At 43.9% G+C, this 17,900-nt stretch overlaps 1 protein-coding gene across 1 annotated transcript in view; it reads right to left on the minus strand.

Annotated features, from left to right (window-relative positions):
• Window positions 1-16,635, minus strand: part of KAT2B (lysine acetyltransferase 2B) — an 87,432-nt gene extending 70,797 nt beyond the window's left edge. The window contains exon 1 of the mRNA XM_039836772.1: window positions 15,772-16,635. Within this exon, the coding sequence (XP_039692706.1) occupies window positions 15,772-16,074 (303 nt within the window). The 5' untranslated portion in view covers window positions 16,075-16,635. The remainder of the gene's footprint in view (window positions 1-15,771) is intronic.
• Window positions 16,636-17,900: the final 1,265 nt, after the last annotated feature.

The following is a 17,900-nucleotide window of genomic DNA, read 5'->3' on the forward strand; positions in this document are numbered from 1 at the left end:
GCTGGAGGGGATGTAAGATGATGCAGACACTTTAGAAAACAGGTTGGCAGTTCCTTAAAACGTTAAACACAGACCAGTGGAACAGAACACAGCACCCCAAAATAAACCCTAATACATATGGTCAAATGATTTTCCACAAAGTTGCCAAGTCTATTTAATGGGGAGTGGGGAGTCTTTTCAACAAATGATGCTGAAAAACTTGGATATTCACAGGCAAAAGACTTAAGTTGCTGGACCCGTGTCTTACACAAAATACAAAAAATAACTCCAAATAGATCAAAGCCCTAAACATAAAACCTAAAACTATAAAACTCTTAGAAGACAACATAGGGGGAAAGCTTCATGACATCAATTTGGTGATGATTTCTTGGAATATGACACCAAAATGACAAGCAGCGAAAGAAATAAATAAACTGGACAAAATTTAAAACTTCCATGCATCAAAGAATACAGTCAACAGAATGAAAAAGCAACACAATATGGGAGAAAATATTTACAAATCAAATACCTGATAAGGGGTTAAGATCCAGAATATATAAATAATTCCTATAACTTAACAAAAAATAAACAACCCAGTAAAACAATAGGCAAAAGATGAACAGATATTTCTTCAAAGACATATAAATGGCCAATAAGCACATGAGAAGATGTTCAACATCATTAATCATTAGGGAAATGCGAATCAAAATCACAATGAGCTACCACCTCACACCAAGAAGGATGGCTATTATCAAAAACAGAAAACAAGTGCTGGTGATGATGTAGAAAAATTGGAACCCTTGTGCACTGTTGGTGGGAATGCAAAATGGTGCAGCCACTATGGAAGGCAATATGATGATTCCTCAAAAATTTAAAAATAGAATTACCATATGATCCAGCAACTCCATTTCTGGGTATATAACCAAAAACAAACATGCAAACAAAAAATTGAAAGCAGAAACTTGAAGAGAGAGTTGTACATCCATGTTCACAGAAGCATTATTTATAACAGCCCAAAGGTGGAAGTGACCCAAGTGTGCATTCACAGCAACAGATGAACGGATAAACAAAACACAATATATGTTGACATATACTACAACACAGATGAACCTTGAAGACATTATGCTAAGTGAAATAAGCCAGTCACAAAGGGACAAAAACTGTATGAATCTACTTATATGAAGTGCCTAGAGTAGTAAAATCATAGAGAAAGAAAGTAGAATGGTGGTTCCCAGGAGCTGAGAGGAGAGAGAAATGGGGAGTTACTGCTGAATGGATACAGAGCTTCAGTTTTGCCCCATGAAAAGAGTTCTGTGGGTAGATGGTCATGATGGTTACACAACAGTGTGAATTACGTAATGCCACCAAACTGTACATTGTAAGATGGTAAATTTTGTGATGTGTATTTCACCACGAAAACAAAGTTTTTTAAAAATTAAACATAAATTAATTACATTACTCAACAAACCCACTCCTAGTATCTAAGCTAAGAGAAATGATAACATGTATCCACACAAAGATTGCAGATATCCACAGCAACATTATTCATATCAGCCAAACATGGAAAGGACCCAAATGTCCATCAACTGCTGAATGCATAAACAAGACCTATCACTATACTGGAATATTACTTTGCAGTAAAAAAGATGATGATATATGCTACAATGTGGATGAATCTCAAAAACATTATGCTAAGTGTAAGAGACCAGTAATAAAAGACCACATATTGTACAGTTCCATTTATATCGAAGTCCAGAAAAGGCAAATTTATAGAGCTGGAAAGTAGACTAACAGACTGGGACTGGGGGAGTAAATGGGGTTGACCACAAATGGACATGAGGATCTTTTGGGGGTAATGAGAACCTTCTGAAAATGAGTTATAATGATAATTGTACAACTCAGTCAATTTCCCAAAAACCATGGAATTGTACATTTAAAACCAGAGAATTTTATGGCACACAAGTTATACTTTAATAAAGCTGTTTTTTAAAAAGGCAAGAACAGAAAATAATTATCGCTTCAAATATGGGTCTTCTGCCAGGTGGCCCTTGTGGAGAAGGAGGAAACCAGCACATGGGGGACACCAATGGTCCTTTTCTGATCTAAAAGAGCAAAAGAAGTTAGCGTCTAGGTGGCCACACCTCCGCTGTCAGAATTTGTCTCAGCAAAAGAGAAATAGCAAATGACAGGAATAAGTGAGTCATTAAGTAGGTTACCCTGTTTTTAAAATTCGTGGAGAGTTTGAAACAATTAAAACTTGCTAATAATAAGGCTTTGATGCCAGTGGTCCTTTTGGGTTCCCTCACTCAACACCTTTGATTTGCCAACATCCAACTTTCTGACACATTCACGAATTCATTCGAGCCTCACTGTGGATGTCTAAAGTGGATGTCTGTGCAGTGAATCTAGTTCCCCTCCTTGAACTGCAGTATAAGATGTAAGACACAGTTCAGGTGGGTGAGGGAGGGGAGCCTAACAATTTCTGGAAACGATTAAAAGAGAGTGAGGATTGAGGCTGGGGACTGGGAAGACTGGCACATTAAGAGGGTTTACATTTTCATTGGCTACCACTGTGAGCTGTCTGAATTTTCCTCTTAACAGTGTGTATTTATTACTTAGGGAAAAAAAATCTTTTAATCCTATTTTAAAACCACAGCAACACCTGGAGTCTGCTATAGGCAGTAGTGATCCTAATAAATTTTCTCTTTGGAAGCAAACTGCTTTGGAAGCAGTTTACACAATGCTCTTGTGATTTGAAGCAGTTCTCAAACTTTCGTCTGCTCATGAATCACCTAGGAAATTCTGTGAAAATGCAGGTTTGGACTCAGTAGGTCTGGTGTGGGGCCTGAGGTTCTGCATTTCTAAAAAGTTCCCATGCGAGGACCACACTTTCGAGTAGCAAAGATTTTAAGAGGAAAAAAAATGGTCTGAGGGTTGTGGGTGTCAATACCGCTCTTTTCTCCCAATATTAACTTTAGCTTTCCATATACAACTTCATCTTAAGAGGCTAAGTAATCCTTTCTGGGACATAACACCTTTTTCTTTCTCCACTGTGTGACAAGACTTCCAGGTCACATAGTTGTACACGGAAGGCCAGCAGACCCCATAACGCTATGACTTGAAACTGGGATTTTAGAAATCTGAGGACTTTTGGCACAAGTGTAAAGAAGAAAATGGGAGTAAGGGAGGGAAGGGTTTTGCCCCAGATCACATTTGCCTAGAATTGAAAGTGAAAACAGAACTAGAAGAGGAGAAAAGATAACTGGTGAGGTAATTCAGTAGAGGAAGAATCTCTGAACACCTTAATTTAGAGCGCCATTTGGTCTGGAAAGTCACAAGGAACCACAAAAACAAATACTGAAGAGAGTGGTCAAGGATACAAAAGGAGATTGGAATCGGAATATCAGGAAGAAATGACCCAGGGCAAAACAACCCAGGTATAAACACCCAATTCCAGTGCTTGTCTTCTCTGCTCTCCAAAATCAACATCAACAGAAACCAACAGGTCTGGAAGAAGTAAGTCCTGGTGCCTGTGCTGAAGCTGAATAAGGAACTGCTCTCTTTGTGCTAGATAATCAGGTCCGACTGAATTAAAGGCCCAGGACCTTTAGACATTATCTCAGAAGATGCTGGAATGACTCTAGTGCTACCAAATGTCCTAGGGGTGAGCCACATCCTTCTTTACATCTGCGTCACCTCTCTAGGAGCAAACCCAACCATGCACCACCGCTGAAAGGGCCTCAAGAGGTCCTGAGTGACACCAGGGCCAAGAAACTGGTGTCCCAGAACCCTAAACCCAAGACAATTCTGGACTCTCTCTTAATATACACATCCAATCCTATGACTTTTTCAGTGAACTTGCAAAGCAGTCAGCTCAGTCTTCAACACAGTGGAAGGATTTGTCAAACTGTTTGGCTAGCACTAAGCGATCCAGACAACCAGCTGACAGAATTTTTTACTCTTCGGCCTGTTGTTTTGGCACCAAGTCAACCAAGATGAGCAAAATAAACAGCACTGTATATGTTGCTTCCCAGGTCAGGTCAAAATCACATGGTATCAGTCATTATCTGGGTTGATGACTCGTAATCCACACAACCAGCACAACCTGCAAAACAAAACTTCCACCCCACATTCCCAACTGCCTACGCCTGGCATGTCTACCCATTAAGGCTTGCCCTCAACTCCAACACCCACATTTCAACTATCCTGTTGTCTTCATTGGATTACCTTTTCCCCAGCTCCTGAGGCTCAATTCATCTGCATTCAATGCTCTCACCCTAGGCCATCTGATTCTTTCAAAGTCTCTCACAAATTTATATATCTTCTCCTTTCTCACTACCAAGGCCTCAGGGTCAGGCCTTAAAAGCCAGTTAGAGATAGACAGCTTCCTCTCCACTAGCAGTACATTCCAATCCTCCATCTAACTCCCACTGTCTAATACATCGTTCTCCTCTACAAAGCCATTTAATAATGTTGAGCATTTGTTTGATACTTTCCAAGGCAATTTTAGCCCATATCATCTAATTTTCCCATCGCCACAACCCCACAGAACAAGTAATTCAATGCTTAGAGAAGGGATGTGGCTTGCCTGAGTTCACCCAGCTGGCAGAGGAGCAAAGAGCCAAAACCTAAAACTCCTTGCTGGCACACTAAACATTCTGTGTCTTCTTCTTCTTAAAGTGCAAAGACTCATTATTATCATGTGACTTCAGTTTAAAATTTTCTACCTGAAATTCAAGACTTTCTAGCAACTGATTTCTTCCTTACCCAGTGTATCGTATTTCCCACTATTCCTGTTTACTCGTTTTTCCTTTTTCTCCAATTTGGCCAGTCTCTTCAGTAAGCTCCATCATCATGATTTAGCACTGCTTCCAACTGTAATAGTGGCTACCACTTTCTAGGCATTTAGAATATTCCACATACTATACTAAACTACCAAATGGATGATCTCATTTTATCATCAAAACAGCACTTGACTGCTAAGAGACATGCCTAATTTAACACATGCCCAAAAGAACTCTTGCTCCTCATCCACCCCAAACCTGCTTCTCCCATGGTCTTCCCCAACTTGGTAAACGGTGCTACCATCCTCTCAGTTGCTCGGGCCAATAACCTGTCTCTTTATCACATGCTGCCGCCGCCGCCACCACCCAACGACAAACTGAAGTCCTGTTGCTGCTACAATCATAGCTCCAGACTTTCTACTTCCCACCCCCTCTACTGCACCACCCTCAGCCAAGCCACCACTATACACTTACATCTACATTGCAATAACTCCAACTGGCCCTCTTTTTCAACGTTTTCTCCTGTATACTTTATTCTTGTCAGAGTAGCCAAAGGGGATGCTTTGAAATGCAAATCTAATCTGACTCCATTGGAAACGGCCCCGATGTCCACTACAGGTGAATGGATAAACAAACTGTGGTACATCCATACAGTGGAATACTCCTCAGGAATAAAAATAATAATAATAATTAACTACTGATATGTGCAACGACATGGATGAATCTCAAAAGCATTATGCCGAGTGAAAGAAAAAGAGTGCGTACCATGTGGTGTCATTTATATGAAATTCTAGAATTTCAAAAGTAACCTATGGTGACACAAATTAGCTTAATGGTTGCTTCTGGAGAACAGGGATTTGAATGGCAAGGAGCAGAAAGGAACTTTGTAGGACAATAAAAATGTTCTGTGTCTTGATACGCATTTGTCAAAACTGATCAGAACTGAAGATCAGATTATTTCGCTGTGTGAAAATTATCCTTCAGCAATCTGGCCCTCATTTACTTCTTCTATCTCATCTCCTACACTCACCCCCCTACCCACCCTCATCTAGCCTGGCAGCCCTTGAACATGCTAAGCCAAATCTGGCCCCGAGTCTTTGCATCTCCACCTGGCACCCTCTCCCTTGGCTCCTTGTTATCATTCAGGCCCCAGACCCTGTCCCTTCCACAAAGAGCACAAATCTGAAGGAACTCCTTAGGTACTCTCACTTACTTCTCTGTTTACATTCTGTGTGGCACTTACCACTTTGTTATTTTGTTGTTTGCTGTCTGCTTCTGCTACCAGAAAGCAAGCTCTGCAAGAGTAAGAAGGACCCATCTGTCACTGTATCTCTAGCATCTAAATCAATGCCTGGCACATTAGACAACAATTTGTTGAATGAATGGAAAAGTTGACAACATCACAATCTCCATTTTACAGCTATAAAATCTGAGGCTTGGAAAGGGGAAGTAATCTCCCTCATGGTCACACAGCAAGAAAACAGCATATCAGGATCAAACCCAGGCCATCTGTTGCCCAGGTCCATGTCTAAACCACTCTGAGGTCTTGTTCCCTTCAGTCTGTTTCTCTGCTTTGTTTTATTACTGTTCACTCCACCTGGGCCAGGCCTCTCTCCTACACTTCCACCCACCCCCAGTTCCTGATGGCTTCTCTGTAGATTGACTGCCTGCTCAATTATTCACTTTAATTTTTCTTTCCTTCTGTATCTGTCTCCTAGCAAGATGAGGGGGCCCCAGCAAATTTTGCTTCCTTTTGTCACTCACCACATACCTAAGAACAAGCTGGGCACTGGCACTTAACCAAACTCCTAGACGTGTTCCCTTGGAGACAGGGTTAGTCAGGTAGCCCTGTGGGTATGTGCAAACCTTGGGTTATATGACTCACTTCACTATTTCAAAGTATGCTGACCTTGACTTCTGTGGCATCCTGCCATCCAGTTTCAACACCAGCTTGTTAGAGCTGATGCAAATTAGAGCTGCCACCATCGGGTACTATATTACTCAGGTCTAGTCCCTGTACTTCTGGAATCTCCTGCATACCACAGAAGCCTCTACACAGGCTGAGAGCATGCAGTGAGTGGGGACTGATTAGGATGGTGTGGAATTAATGGAAGCATCCCATACATCTTCCCCTGAGGTCACTTAAGAGATTACTTAAAGCCTTCTCCTAATTCCCGGTATACTTGGAATTTTATCATTCCAAGTGGATCATTAGAGATTCTATTCACACTTTTTTCCAAAATAAAGGCATTCATATCCTGATTTAAAAAAAAAATAAGCCCTGTGTCTGGGTCTCTGGATGCAAAAAGAACAAATTAAAGAAAGTCTAATGTATACTGTAGCCTTTAGATTAAAGCAGGCAGTAAAACAACAAAAAATATAAATAGTAGTTAGAAAACATGGCTTTATAGGTGATTAATTTTTTTCTAGTTCAGTAACATAATGATGACATTTAGAATATACTGTAGGACCTTTATCTCACTTCACAGGTCTTAACTCACTGGTCACACAATACTCATGATACCCTTGGTGAGAATTTAATTCTCATTTGAGGAAGAAGAACCGGTGGTCAGAGAAGCTCACATCATTTGCTCAGAGAAGGATTAAAAATGGGTGTGACTTCTCTTTGTTCCATCTTACAGCAGAAGTCCAGGCCACCAGACAAGTACTGCATGTTACTGGGTCCTCTGTGAGTCCATGGGAACACACTCAGCTCCGAGTCAGGCAATGTTATTCCAGCCCCATCTCAGGGCTACCCTGCTGCTGACCACATGGCTTTGGGAAAGTTACTCAACCTCTTGGAGCCTGTTTCCTCATCTTTAAGACACAATTTTCTTTCCTCCAATCTTACAAATATGAAATTCACTGTGAATATGAAATGACCCATTTATTCAACAAATATGTACTGAGGACCTACTATGTGCAAGGCACATAGTCTGTGGACCTGGGATATGAAATGAAACAAAGTCCTTGCTTCGTGGAGCTTATATTTTTAATAATTTTATGTGATAAAGAAAACATACGAAATTATTAAAAATATATGTGACTTATGAGCATTGATAAATGCAACAAAGGAAAAACAAGATTATATAGCGTGATGGGCCTCTGTTATTTTAGACCGGAGGCGGAGGGGGGTGGGGGTGGAGTGTCAGGAAAGCTTCTCTGAGAAGTTGGCCTTTGAGAGCAGACTGGAATGAGGTTTGACAACAAGCCACACCAATGCCTGGAAAAGAAAAGCATGCAGTGCAGGGGGTACCAGCATGTGCAATTAGATGCCACAGATGAAAGCAATTCAATATTATACAAGATTCAATTGTGTTTCAATCATCACTAGGTGATGAACTATTATAAAGAGCTTGGACAGGAGCTACCTGAGCAGGAATCTTCTAAAGCAGCCCATAAAAACAAATGTTAAATGAATAAATAAATGGCAATAGGTATAACACCCCTTACATTTTGCACAAATAAGAAAAAGATGAAAATCCCATTTTATATATCTGTATCAATTATGGAAAGATCAATTTATAAGTGGATGGTCCATATGATTCCATCAAAGAATAAGCTTATCTTACATATTTAATACAAGTTTTCAAGGATAAATTGTTGCCAGTATTGCTTAGGGGTCAATGTCCACCGGAGCTTTATGTACTGGGTTCTGGCCAGTCTTCTAGGAACCTTGCCACAGCCCCCAATATGTATAGTTCTACGTGGCTTGTGGAACACAATGTATAACTCTAACCATCTTCCAGAACAAAGATGGCTGACAGCAGGACATCATGTATTTACCAGTAAGGACTCACCATTATAGATGCCAGGGAGAAGGAACTGTGCAGGCAGGACATTTCACCAGCTGTGCACCCACTTCCCCAACAGTCTGCCTTTCCTCCACTCCAATCCTTACCTACAGCTGCTTGGCCAAGTCCACCTCTCTGATTTCTTGTCTACATTTCCTGCTCTCGCGGGTTGTTCCTGGTATAGCTGAATTTCAAATCTTTTCTTTCAAAAGCCTCGTTAAAATTCATTTTATAAAGTTGTCCACATCCACTGTCTTCCATCCTGAAAATGGTTGACAATTTTTAACTTGTTCTAGTTTTAAAAATATGTGTCTTTACACACTACTGCTATATGCCACAACATAGACATAGCTTACAGACATCACGTTGAGTGACAGAAGGCAGATGCAGAAGAGTTCCTACACGTGTGATTCCATTTATGGTAAGTTTAAGAAAGGCAAGACTAATCTCTGGTAATAAAGTTAGAATAAGGGTTACGAGGGGTGGGGATGTAGTACCACGGAGCCCTCTGAGGTGCTAGAAATAATATGTAGCATCTTCTGGGTGGGAGTTGCATGGATACATGTATATGTAAAAAACTAACTGGGCTATGTACAGTAGTTATTATTTCAGCACTTTACTGTCTGATAACTCAATTTTAAGTTAAAAAGTAACTTTTCTCTGGATTGTGCTGAAGTACTGCTATGTGTGCAGTCTTATATAGAGCTGTTTTGAGACTTCTAAATATCCAGGACAGTCAATTCCTTACCTCTGTGGCACATCTGGCACCTTCTACAGCTTGAATAGGTATCTCTTTCATGTTCCTTCCTTCCTTCCTACAGGAAATTCTACTGGGCCAGCCGGTTACCATTCTTGATTGTCAGCTTTAAAACAATCAAGGGCATGCATCTGTCTCCCCCAGGCCAGTAATAAAGAATGCTTATTTTGTTTGCTTTATGGCCTATACCTTTCAATGAACTAGAAAAGCCTTTAAACAAATGTCTCAATAGGGAGACAGTAAACATCAAAGGAGAGCAGGAGAATACCTGAAACAAACGATAATCTCTCTGTGAACCATTTGGAGGAACAGACTCTCTCTACCCCATGAGAAAGTTTGGGAAAAGAATGCAAAATGGTGCAGTGGAAGAATACAAATGGACCAGCTCTTCCCTGAGCAACGACTGCAGCTTGAGGGAGATGCTTCACCTCTTTGGGTCTCATTTCCCCACTAATAAAATGACCTTCCTTACCTTCCTCTTACCCCATATGGAAGAATCAAATGCCATGAGTCAAAACACAAACTGCTGAGACCAATGGAAAACTTTTAAAAATAAAATAAAATAGAAACTATGAAATACCTATGTTCTAAGAACTTTCACATATGCTAAACTATTTTATCTTCACAATAAATTGATGAGGTGTCACCTTGACTCCCACTTCACCAAAGAGGAAACCTGAAACACAAGGCAGTTAAGTAGGTGCCCAAGGGCACAGAGCATGGAGAGAGAGGGTGGATGCTCCAGGTTTTCGTAGGTAGTCAGCACACCTACTATTCTGCCATAGGTGCCTCTGGGTTTGAATCAGATTAGGAGTAGAAAACCATTAAGAGTAGGAAATCACTGACAACTATTCTCATGAAAAGACAAATGAACTAAATCAGAAGGCATGGAGCCCTGGAAATTCATGTTTTATTGGCACTGTACTGAGCATCCAGATCTTTCATCTGAGAAGCAGATGTTCTGATTGTTCCAAGGTAACTCACATGAAACTGATACTTTACCCTCAAGACTCCCTATGACAGGTCCAACCCTGTGGATTTACCTGATAGGCATAGAATAAATCCTGTCAATGTGCACAGGTATCTAGGTTTACATCTGATCTTCTTAGTGGTAAAAAAACAATAACAACAACAAACGACGACAGAAAATGCAGCAGCGCTGCATCAGAAAATCTTATTTGCAAGCACATGCTCCTAAAACAAAATAGTCCTCAGCAGATTTTGTTCCATTTTGCCCTATAAACTACTTTCTCAGTTACATAAACTGCAAATTGCAATCTTAAGGCTTTGCAGGCTTGAATTTCCATCTTCCCTGAAAGTTTATGAGGAAACAGAATTAAATTTGGTCCCCTTTCTCTCAGCCTTTTTGTATTGTGCCTGCCAAATGAAACATTTTTCCTGTGTGTGTTGGCTCCATGATATCGCCTTTTAGAGAAGTCATCACACATGAAATAATTGTAGGCCACAGATTTAAGTAACTAAAGACTGATTTTTTTTTAACATTTTATTTACCCCCTCCATGTTTTGTGCTTGTGCTTAAATACTACTTATCTAAAGAGTCTCCAAAAAAGATATTTCTAAATTTTGTTTCTGTATACAAACCTACAATCAACTGATACAAAATATCACCTTTAAAAAATAGTGTCCATTGCAGGAGATGGAAGAGTTGGACTGTGATGACGGATGAGCAACTGCATATATTTACTCAAAAATGACTGCACACTTAAGTTTTTGAGTTTTATTACCTACAAATTATATCACAATAAAGCTATTTAAAAATATGCCCAAAATTCACAAATAGTTCAGATTGTCAGGGTTATTCAAATTAATATTAAAAGCATTAATTTTCCCTACGCTGCCAACGTATTTACAGTATTATGAGACAACACAATTTTCCCCTAAAGCAATGTTTCTCAACTTTGGCACTATTGTCATTTGGGGCCTGATAATTCTTTGTTGTGGAAGGCTGTCCTGTGCATCATGGGATGTTTAGCAACATCCCTGTCCTCTAATCACTAGTTGACAGTAGCACTCCCCTCCTCCCAATTACAAAGACCAAAAATGTTTCCAGACATTGCCAAATATCCCCTGAAGGGGAGGGCAAAATAGCTTGTGGGGAGAGTCACTGCTCTAGATACCGACAGTTGAAAAAGAAATTTGCTCTCTGAAGGAGTGGCTGACAAACACAAAGGCATCAGGGGCTCTCCAACTATAAGGCTTGTTCTAGCACCATATTCACCAGCCCCTGGCCAACACAGGACATTTTTTGTCTCATGGTAGCACCGCTGCCTTCACTCTCTGCATATTCTAGTCAGTGATACCTCTAGACTATAAACCACTATTTTTTAAATTAATTGTATAGCCCTGTGCCCATGTAACTCTCTAGGTATGGCACTCAGCCCAGAATTGAAGCAGCTAGGTTTTCCAAAAATGCTTTGTAGCCACTGACGCTGATAGACAATGAGTAAAGCACAGGAAATTCAGTTTAGCCAGCATTAACCTAGCACTTTTAGGTTTCAGGAACTTTGGAGGATTGTCTCTCTTTTAACTTCGAGGTTGAAGTTATAGTCCTCATTTTATAGATGAACTAATCAAGGCTCACAGAAAAACTTAAGTGACTTGTGCCCAAGATCACATAAGTGGCAGGGATGGAATTCGAGACTAAGTCCCATATTCTTTTCTAGACTTCCAAGTTAAAAGTATACCTTGTACTCTGAGCTACTGTGATGGCTCACTGATGGGCCAGACACCTCTCTGGATGCCTCATGTATATTAGCCCATTTTAAATCCTCACTGCTTTGCCCTAAAGGGGACATTATTATTCCTATTTTACAGACGAGGAAACAGAAGCTGAGGTAAAGTCCTTGTCCAAGGTCACACAGCTGGATTTGCAGTAAGTCTAAACTCTGAAGCACATTTTCTTGGCCACTACGCCCTACTGCCTACCCTCACGTATAAATAGCCTATTTCATTAAGAAAAGTCAGTCGATGATTGTTTTTTTAGTAGATAAATTACACTTTAATTCAAGGAGATTTGGATTTGTGCTACGTATTTATACCTTTACTCAGAGTTCCTTTTATAACACTAAAAACCCAGTCCTGTGGACAGCTGTGAGATACCTAAAGGGCCCTATGTGAAAAAGCCCTTCTACCCAATTGTCAAGAAGTAGTCAAGCTAAAATTTCACTGCTGCTATCCTAACAGCTAATCATTTCCTCAGTTTTCTCTTCTCTAGTTCATTCGTTCAGTGAGTAACCACTTAGAATCTACTCAGAGAGACAGAAGACACATAAATATCAAAAAGCTATACAATTAAAAACTGTGATAAAAGCACCAGGAAGGGAAAGTAAGTAGAAAGGGGTTCAGAAAACTTAAGGCTAGTAAAGGAAATGCAAGGAATCTGAGATTTGCAAGAAAAGTTGGGAGTTAATTTGAAAGTGAGATGAGAAGAGCTTTCAGTCCCAGTGAACAGTGTATGCAAAGGCCCTGAGGTAGAAGGGAATCATGCATGCAAGGCCCTGAACAGGGGCCAGAGATAGCAATGGCCAGGCCATGCAGAGCCTTGTAGACTCCAATAAAGAGAAATTAAAGGGTCCTAAGTAGAGGTAAAACATGGTCAGATTCACATTTTTAATGGTCAACCTGGCTGTGTCAAACACCAGCCAACCTTTGCCAGAACTCAGTTCAAAGAACTCTACCTTGGATCCTGCAAAACAAGTTTGTTTGTTTCTTTTTTTCTCTTCTCTCCAGGGTGTGGCTCATCACCCTGGCTGTTGTGAACTAGCTCCCTTCTTTTTCTGTTTCGCTTGTGAAGTTTAAAGGCCAGATCTTCCAGCAAGTCTAGGACCCATTTTTCTTTCAACAGCCCCCAGAAAAGTACCTCTTTCCAGGTCCTTCCTCATTCTCCTAACCTCTCTACTCTCTCTGAATAACAAAAGGTAGAGCAATCTGTCCTTTGGGGCTTTCTTATATGAAATGTAGAGACAAGCTAAGAAAGAACCATAAATTCTGCTCTCTCACACCCCTCACACACAATCAAGCACAGGGAAAAAAAAAAGAAAGCAAATGTGAGATAATGTCATTCCCCAGGTGTTAAGATTACTGGATTCCCCAATGCTCTCCTGGCCACACACACACACCCCAACGTGGTGGCCCCAGCCAATGAAGCCCTAGCTCCTGTTGGCACAGCTCCAAGCTTTCACAACTGCTTTCAGTTTCTCCACTACTAGAGGCTTCACCTCACCCCACCCTTAGCACCCACTGACACTTCCTCCAGGAAGCCATTCCTACCCAACAGTATTCTAGCCCATGAATTGCCTGCTCTGAGTTCCAACACCATTCTAAGAAAGCGTTTTTTTTTTTTAATTTCATTGTAATTGGTTTATTGCCCACATGCCCCGGCCCCCGACACACGTGCGCGTACACACACACACACAAAGTCAGTAGCTCCAGAAGGACAGAATCTGGATGTCACAGCCCCAGCATCTAGCACAATGCCTGTCACCCAGTTACGACCCCTCTAGATGTTTACTGAAACAGCAAATACAAATTGACACTTTCAGTCTCCCAGAAGCAGGAAGAAAGGCCTTTATTAAGAGGTTTTCCCTCCCTATAAATTTGATTGTGAATGTGAACATGAAACACTCAAGTCACACACCTTAGAAAAGGTGCTACATCTCACTTATAAAATTTGAAAGGATCAAAAATATCAATGCAAGGCACATATGCTCAGTTTTAGATAGGACCAAAACGTCGGGAAAGTTTCAGATATTAAGGCAACAGGGAGAGGTGCTCATGATGGGAACTCAATAAAAAGTCAGGAAAAAAACACTGAGCAGACAGAGTTCCTATCTGAGCTCACTCTGACTGCAAACACCAAGTCCACAGAGTAACTGACCTTGTTCTTGATTAGCCTAATGCCATTTATAACTAACCCCTGGCCCTTCACCTTTCTTAGAAGCACACTCCACACTTTATCCTCTTGCATTCCTTCTTCAGAAATACCAACTACATGGCATTATTATTTCACAGATTCAAAATTTAAAAGGCACGAGTAATATATTGTCCAGGTCTTAACTTAGGGTCTTATTACTTGGAGTGTGGTCACTGAACCAGCATCACATCATGAGAATTCGTTAGAAATGCAGAAATCTCAGCCCCACCGCAGGCCTACTGATTTAGAATCCGCATTTTTAACCAGCTCCCTAGGTGATTCCTGCGCACATTAAAGTTTGAGAAAAACTGGGCTAGATCCTACATTCATTCAACAAATATTTATTGAACCACCTGTAAGGCACACAGTAGGAGTTCAACACATAGAAGAGAATGTGAATGGTGTGGGGAAAACACTGCAACTGAGAGGCTCCCGTAAACACTAAAAAGAGCATTACGGAGAGAGAGCGGTTCTAGCAGGACTAATCTTTACACCAAAATTCGAAGTGACCACCGCAGCTCGGTTGTAGGAATCTGGGAACTTGACCCTGTTTGCAGCAGGCAGGAAGAATACAAGAGAGGTGTGTGAGGGTGTCTCCTACCCGCCTCCGCCACAGGCCGCGGGGAGCTGACAAGGCTAAGTCCCCGCCCCCCTCAGCTGTCACCCTGTCAAAACAAAGCCGCTGCTGACAGCGCTGGGCCAGGCGGCTCCGCGGCCTCGGGCAATCCTCCCACCGCGGGAGCACGACGCCCACATCTGGATCTGCAGCTGAGGGGCTACGGGGTGCCGAGAGGTGGGATAGAGAGGGGATGGCATGAAACGTGTGTCCTCAAACTGAGCAGTAGCGCCCGCCGCACTGTGCTGTCACCTTGCCAAATCCTGTTTACACCCCGAGCAGCTGGGACAACGTTTTAACTAAACAAGTGATAATACAATAATAATGGGGCAGTCGCCGCGAACCGCAGGGCCTCCGCCCTCAGCCGAGGGCACCCAAAGCTCCAGGACCCTCGCCTCGGGCTGTGCCCACCTTTTGAGCCGGCGCGTTCCGCCCCTTCCATCTTCCAAAGTGCCGGGAGTCCGGCAGCCTAATCCACCCTCACTCTTTCCCCTAAGTCTTCCCAAAGGAGGGCATGCGAAGTGGGGGCGCTCGGACCCCCCAAAAGACGTTTCTTTGGCCCTGGGGCGCTCGCCACCGTGAGCACTGCTCCGCTCCCTGGAAAGCACCCCCTGGCGAGCTCCTACAGAGCAACAAAGCCCCAGGGCAGCCCAGGAGCGCGGACGCTCAGGCAACTCTTCCAAGGGGGGCAAGGAAAGGCTGTCGGTCTTGGTGAGCCCCCTTCTCCCAAACCCAACAGCGTTCTTGTCTTGTCGGAGAAGCAGTTAATTGGGCGCGGGCGACAGCAGCACTTCCGCGGTGCAGCGGCCCCAGGCGGGAGGCGGGAGGCGGGGGCGGGAGGCGGGGGCGGGGGTCCCGCGGGCCGGGCCCGAGCCCCCCTCGGCGGTCCGCGAGCGGCGAGCTAGTACCTTGCAGGCGGAGTACACTCCGAGTTTCTCCAGTTTCTTGGCCCGCGGAGCGGAGCGCAGTTGCGCCTTCTTCACGGCGATTCGGGCCGAGCCGCCGCCTCCCGGTCCTTCGGCCGTGCCCGCCGCCGCCACTGCCGTCGCCGGTCCGCAGGCGCCCGAGCCCCCGGCGGCAGCGACGCACGGGGAGCCCTGCGGCGGCGCGGGGGGCGGCGCGGGGGGCTGTGGGAGCAGCGCCCCGAGCCCGGCGCCTGCCCCGGCTCCCGCCCCGCCGCCGCCCGGCCCGGCCCCGCCAGCCTCGGACATGCCGCCCCGCAGCACCGCAGGAGGCGCCGAGTGTCAGGCGCCGCCGCCGCCGCCAGGGTCTCCCTCCCGGGCTCTGGTCTCAGGGAGAGCGAGACCCTCCCCCCACGCCCCTCCGCCCCCCTTCTCCACCTCCCCCGCCCCCGCCCCCACGCCCTCCCCCCAGCGCGCGCGGCTCATGGCTCCGCCGCGGCCCGCGCGCTGACGGTGGCGGCGGCGGCAGCTGCTGCCCCGCGAGGGAGGGGACTAGCGGCTCCGCTGCCGCCGCCGCCGCCGCTGCACACACCCTCCCCCGGTTCTCCTCCCCGGGGCTCCGCTCTGCGCCCTGGCCGCGGACATGTTCCTGGGGGCTGCGGACTGAGGGTGCGTGCGGGCGGTGCCAACCCCTCGGTGAGGCCGGAGCTGCAAAGCCCCCCTCGGCCTCCTCCCCGCAGCCCGCGGGGTTCGCGCCCCCCACCCCCGCGCCTCTACACCTAGCGCTCACCCGCCAGGGGGCGAGGCCGAACTCGGGTGGGGGTGACGGATGGGGGGCGGGGAGGTAAAGGGCTGGAGCCCAGGCACCTGCTGGCCGCCTCTGTCTCCGCAGCCCCCACAGCCGACCCCAGCGCTCCCGAGACGGGGCGGGGGACGAGGGAGGGGACTCCCAGGCGTTTGTTCTTCCACTCCGTTCCACCCTCTCTCGGAACGGAGAACTTCCTCCACCCTAGCGGGAGCCAGAGGAAAAAAAATATTTTTGAAAAGTACCCGTCCATGCTAATCCCTTTCTTTGTTGCTAATTCACCAAAATAAAGGCGTAATGTTTTCTCTTTTTAAATACTTCTCTGTACAACTTTTTTTTTTTTTAAGAACGCTTTCTTTCTTTAGTAATTCTGGATCCAGTCTGCCAGAGGAAGAACAAAACTTAATATTTCTGTAATTTTTGTTTGAAAGTGCTGGTTGTTTAAAAAAAAAAAAAAGGTCTAAAAGCACTGTCAAAATGAAAACTGCGCAGTGGGAAAAGTTTGAATACAAAAAGTTTGTTAATAGGGCTCTGCATGGCGGGATTAAAACCTTGCTGTATTTCTCATAATATTCCATAGGTTTCAAAATTGAAACAACAGCATGCATATTAACCAAGAAAAAAATTTAAACTTCCGAAAAAAAATTATCTATTTTGGGCCTCAAACTTTAAAAAAAAACAACAACAACAACGCTGGCGTTTACAACTCTCGTTGAAACTGTTGAAAACTATCCTTTTCCATGATGACAGTGAGGGTAGTGTTTAGTAATGTGGAACGAACATTTCAGTTTTTCATTTGAAAGTTTTGCACCTTTGCTCAGTCTTTCTAAAGAAGTTTCTCAAAGCCCAGGACTATTCCTTAGGACCCTTCCACAAGTGCCCTGCTTTTGTAATGTGAGTGATAATTTTTATGCAATATGGGTCATAATGTGTGGATAATCAAATTCCTTGCATGCCTATAGCTCTCATTATTGTGCTTTTCCCTGGAAAGAGTACCCTTCCCATCCTGTTTTTTCCAGTTAATTTTCTCGGTCTTTTTTCTAGATTCTCTACATTCTTTTGATTTTTAATGCAGAGCAATATGCAAAAATGAAGTTTTTTTCAAAGTTTGTAGACGTACACAGAGACGTTAGGGCAGAAGGAAATATCCTCTTACAACCTGAGCGCAACTGCAGGTCTGAAATGGCAAACTCTCATCAGGTGCTATCAGGACAGTTGCTTGGGGGCTGCTTCCTTTCTTAGCTTTCTGTGCCTCGCTTTACCACTCTTACTCTATCCTGGCTCTGCAAAGGTGTTTTGCATTCTTCCCCGCCCCCCCTCGCCCCCCACT

This window comes from Pteropus medius, unplaced genomic scaffold (genome assembly GCF_902729225.1).
Source record: "Pteropus medius unplaced genomic scaffold, Ma_sr-lr_union100, whole genome shotgun sequence".
Lineage (NCBI taxonomy): Eukaryota > Metazoa > Chordata > Mammalia > Chiroptera > Pteropodidae > Pteropus > Pteropus medius.